The 5,000-nt window shown below is 51.1% G+C and overlaps 1 protein-coding gene across 4 annotated transcripts in view; it reads right to left on the bottom strand.

Moving 5' to 3' along the window:
• The window catches only part of LOC115540570 (microtubule-associated tumor suppressor candidate 2 homolog), a 37,466-nt gene that overhangs the window by 17,590 nt on the left and 14,876 nt on the right, over positions 1–5,000 (bottom strand). For 3 of the 4 annotated variants that reach the window (XM_030351992.1, XM_030351989.1, XM_030351990.1), the window contains exons 5-7: positions 3,953–4,186; positions 2,877–3,113; positions 2,312–2,488 (exon numbers count right to left, since the gene is read on the bottom strand). In XM_030351992.1, the coding sequence (XP_030207852.1) occupies positions 2,312–2,488; positions 2,877–3,113; positions 3,953–4,186 (648 nt within the window). The remainder of the gene's footprint in view (positions 1–2,311; positions 2,489–2,876; positions 3,114–3,952; positions 4,187–5,000) is intronic. The other variant, XM_030351993.1, reaches the window with a different exon arrangement.

Genomic DNA, 5,000 nt, shown 5'->3' with positions numbered 1-5,000 from the left:
AGGAGGCTCTGTTTGTGGTGAGGAGTTGGAGAGGAACAGATGTTGAAGCAGATGTTGAAGATGAGGTGTGTAGGACGCAATAAGGAGGGGCTGATGGAGATCAGGAGGGGGTCGATGGAGATGAGGAGGGGTTGAGGAGGGGTTGAGGGGGGGTCGATGGAGACGAAGAGGTGTTGAGGAGGGGTCGATGGAGACGAGGATGTGTAGGAGGTGTCTCCACCTGCTGATGGGGGATGAGGAGGTTCTGATGGGGGGTGAGGAGGTTCTGATGGGGGGTGAGGAGGTTCTGATGGGGGGTGAGGAGGTTCTGATGGGGGATGAGGAGGTTCTCATGGGGGGGTAGGAGGTGTTGAGGGGCTTATAGACGAGGAGCTGCTGTTTCTCCAGACCTGCGTGGAACACCACTGTGTTCTTGCGGCATCCGGACAGCAGCTGCAGGTTCCGGAACAAGCCCTTGGCAGTCAGCCTGATGTGGAAGTCCGACAGCGCCAACCGGGGAGACCACAACATGTTGTCCTGTTGTCCCCGCCAAACGCCCCGGAATGGAAGATTGCTCCCCGGAAGATTCGATAGTTCCGCGGAATGTTCTTGATAGTTCCTCGGAATGTTTCGATAGTTCGAATAGTGGTCAGAACAACCCCCCGGAATGTTCTGAAAGCTTTTGAAGAATGTTCTTAAGGTTCAGCCGTATTGTTCCGATGGCTCCGTTAAATTGTTCCAGTAGTTCCAGCAGATTGTTCCTAGTGCTTCCTGGGATGTTCCGACAGATCCTTGTTGCTGACAATCGGTCGCTCTGCCTCCCGTGAAACAGACCTCCTCGTCCCCCCTAAAGGCCAGCGTAGTACGACCTGTCTTCGCAAAACCGCTGAAAAGTTTGGATCCGAACGGAATACAACCGCAGCGAGTGTAGAGGAGGCGTCTCTAGTTGGGCTCCGAACCCCTCGCACACAGACCCCAGCGCAGCCCCGTTGTGGAGCAAAGCATCCTCACTCCTTCCTCATCCTCCGTGTAATGGGAAAGACCAGGCGGAAGGAATGGTAATAAAGGAAAAATAGAATGAAGGAATTCCTTAGATCCTCCCAACGAGCTACGCACGGTATGAGGAGGGAAAGACGAGAAATGATCGAAGAGACACAAGCCGCGATAATGTCAGCTGCTCGGAGAGAGAGTGAGAGATAGAGAGAGAGGGAGAGAGGGAGAGGGAGACGACCAACCACACATATGGAAAAATGGCTCCCGAATCCCAACCAATAGAAAAGGAAGGGAAAATGGCGCCAAGCAAAGATGGAGAGAGAGAGAGAGAATGAGGGAGGGAGGGGGGAGGGAAGCCGGGGAAAGCGGCACACGCACACACACACACACACACACACACACACACACACACACACACACACACACTGCAAGGGAGAGGGGCAGGGAATAGGCAGGATTTGAATAATCTCTTCATCAGCGCTTTTCCACCACACTAGAGCGGTCTGGCTCGGCACGTTTCGACTACGCTCTGCAGCTCAGCAAGGCTGGGATTTGACTTTCCATTACAACCGGGCTTCAAGCTTGAAGGACTGTCTTTAACTGATGGCGCTTTTGTCTTGTGACCATAACACAACACACTCACACTTTAATTGCCCATTCAGTTCAATATTATATTCTTCCGTAAAATCGGATTGAATTGTTTAAGACACATTTAATATATTTCGGTTGTTTCCGACACACACAATGATATCCACGATGATGACTTCAGTTAGACGTTAAAAATTCTCCCTATTTTGCTTACTAATCTCAATAGCTCATCGAGAGACGATTTATTTTGGATTAGTGTTGTTTACACATTGGCCAATGTTAAAGCCACACAATGTCATTTATATTAGTGAAAAAAATACGTTGAATATCGATCTCAGCGATCTCATAGTGTGAAATATTGCCCAATGACTGGCATTTGCACCAAGACAAATCAGAGACAAAGACAAAGACAGAAATCAATCCTATTTCAACAAGCTATGTGGTTTTGCAAGGGAAAAATCCTCAACATCCCCGCAGTGCGCTTCAATCAAACCTTCACTACCCTTTTTAACCAGGCTTATATAGTTATGGAAGGTATGAATAATAAAGAGAAGTCCAGCCCTACTCTTCCTGCATGACGTTGCATCTCATACACAAGAACACAGTTTATCGTATTTTTATAGGTCACACCGCAAACACACACGCACACACACGCGACGCACACGCGACGCACGCGCACGCACACGCACACGCACACACACACACACACACACACACACACACACACACACACACACACACACACACACACCTGGGCTGATGGTCGATGTCGGCCGGTTGTACCGGGCTGAGCCGCTCCGCTGAAAAGGATTCTGGGACGGTTTGGCCGGCGACGCCGGATTGGCTGAGGCGGCCGTTTTGTGACCGGCCGCGGTGTGATTGGTGGTCCTGGCGGGGGAGGAGCCGGTGACGGCGGGGGGCTTCAGGCCTGGAGGAAAAAGCAGAGAGCACCTGAGCTGCGAGCGCGTCCCCGGTCACACCTGGCGTCCACACGGTGATCCGCTCCCAGGGGGGTCGGCTCTGAGCGCGGTAGGTCACACCTGGTCCCCCCCCCAGTGCCTCTAACGAGACACTCGTGATCACATGTCAGGTCCCTGCTCTTTATGCAAATTAATACACACGTCATTTACATATGAAAAGACCCGACGCGGAGTGAGGCAGACGCTCTCATTGGCCTGATGAAGAGGAGTCAGAACAATGAAGACCGAGTCTATTCAAAGGAAATCGTGTGTGTGTGTGTGTGTGTGTGTGTGTGTGTGCGCGCGCGCGTGCGTGTGCGTGTGTGTGTGTGTGTGTGTGTGTGCGTGTGCGTGTACCAGTAGTGTTGGTCCTGTTCTGTACTGAAAAAGCTCTGCAACGGATCCCAGGAGCCCTGGTGCTAGCAGCAGCACTGTTAGCATTAGTGCTAGCATTATTGCAGGCGTTGTTGTTAGCATTAGCGTTAGCGTCCGTGCTAACTGCGGTGCCTGGGCCGGGGGGGTTAGCCGGGCTGTGGTTGCCCAGGGGAGGGGCGCCTCGGCCGGGCTTCTCGTCCGCAGGGCTCCCCGCAGGAGCTGGGGGGGACGGGACAGACGGCAGACACTCAGACACAGAGGAGGGCGTGGCCTCAGGACAACAACCGATACCACAACGGAGAGTCCACTGCTGGGAAAGAGCAGAACACCACGGGGGTGTCTTCTGGGTGTCAGGGTGGGCACTAACTTTAACCTTTGAGCCTGGGGGGGAGCTTCTAGCTGCTGCTCCTTCCCATCAGTTTACTGTCAGTTGATTGGATTGTTGTGTGTGTAGAGAGAGAGAGAGAGAGAGAGAGAGAGAGAGAGAGAGAGAGAGAGAGAGAGAGAGAGAGAGAGAGATGTATATATATATTTTTTGTAGTTTCTAAAGTATTCTAGTGGTTCAGTATATTAGAAGCATTGGTTAAGTGCATATGAAGTATTCAAGCGGTTATACATCAATTATTGTAGTGGTTGAGTACATGAAGGATTCTAGTGGTTTGGATGGTAGCCTTCTGGACAACAAGTGATGGTTCCTTCAGCTATTAATATACCAACAATCACCATGACAACTCAGCATCTAAGACATCGTTTTGTGACCATGACGACCTAGAGATCTGTAGATAGGCATGCCTGTGTGTGGGTACATGTGTGCATGCATGTAGGTGGATGGATGTGGAACACACATTAAGACTGAAACACACACGCACACTGTGGTGTTTTGGGTTCCTGCTCTTGACCAGATGTGCACTTTGACTTCACAAGGAATGCTGGGATATCCTTGTGTGCTTATACTCTCAGACACACACACACACACACACACACACACACACACACACACACACACACACACACACACACACACACACACACACACACACACACACACACACACACACCTTCTTTGTTGTTCTGGGCGGGGCTGCTTCCCAAGGAGGAGGAGCTTAAGCTTCTGGGTAATCCCTTGACAGGAAGTTTGGAGCTTGAGGGAGGCAGCATGGCTGTCAGCGACCGTCCGCATGGCAACGAGCCGGCTAACTGATTGGCCGACGCTGCTTTGGAGTTGGAGGTCACAGAATACTGGGTGGCCAATGACGAGCTCCGCTCTGAGATGGGGCGGGGCTTGAGGAGGCCTGAGAGAGAGAGAGAGAGAGAGAGAGAGAGAGAGAGAGAGAGAGAGAGAGAGAGAGAGAGAGAGAGAGAGAGAGAGAGAGAGATGAATGGAAGTTGTAGGTTGTAGGAATGAGTGTTTATAGTTGTAGGTCAGCTTCAGTCACATGAGGTGACACCACCTCTGACTTTACACACACACACACGGTCCTGCATCCACATCCACACACACACACACACACACACACACACACACACACACACACACACACACACACACACACACACACACACACACACACACACACACACACACACACACACTCAAGCACGCCCACAGCCACACACACACCCTCACCACACACAGGCTTCCATTGATGGTTTGGGTGGAGAGGAGAGAAGGACAGACAGACTGTTGTCCAGCAAAATGTGATCTTTAATACAAAGACCTGTCTGTCTGTCTGTCTGTCTGTCTGCAGGGTTGTTTCTGCACAGAGAATACCGAGAAGGACGCCTTCGTCAAACTCATCTCGTCAAAATTCTGACAGGTGTCACCTTGGAAAACACTGTTTTCAAACAAGCGTTTCACTTGGAGGATTTCTGTCATTTGTAAATGCAATTGCTGCATAGTTGATGTTGGGGGCGCTGTATCACAATCAACAGTGCACCGGGAAAGGACCTTTCCCGGCACACTGTGCTGATAGGGACAGTGCCGATTCTCATCAAGGGATTTCCTCCATGCACCGTTATTCTCTTCAGCAGGAAGGTCCCCAGTTGCGGCCTGATATTTGGCAGGCATTGTGTGTTTGTGCATGCTGTTGTTAGAAACAACCAGGT

Source organism: Gadus morhua, chromosome 3 (genome assembly GCF_902167405.1).
Source record: "Gadus morhua chromosome 3, gadMor3.0, whole genome shotgun sequence".
Taxonomy (NCBI): domain Eukaryota; kingdom Metazoa; phylum Chordata; class Actinopteri; order Gadiformes; family Gadidae; genus Gadus; species Gadus morhua.
The sequence above is the reverse complement of the archived record's forward strand: the minus strand, read 5'-3'. Positions and strand labels throughout refer to the sequence as shown.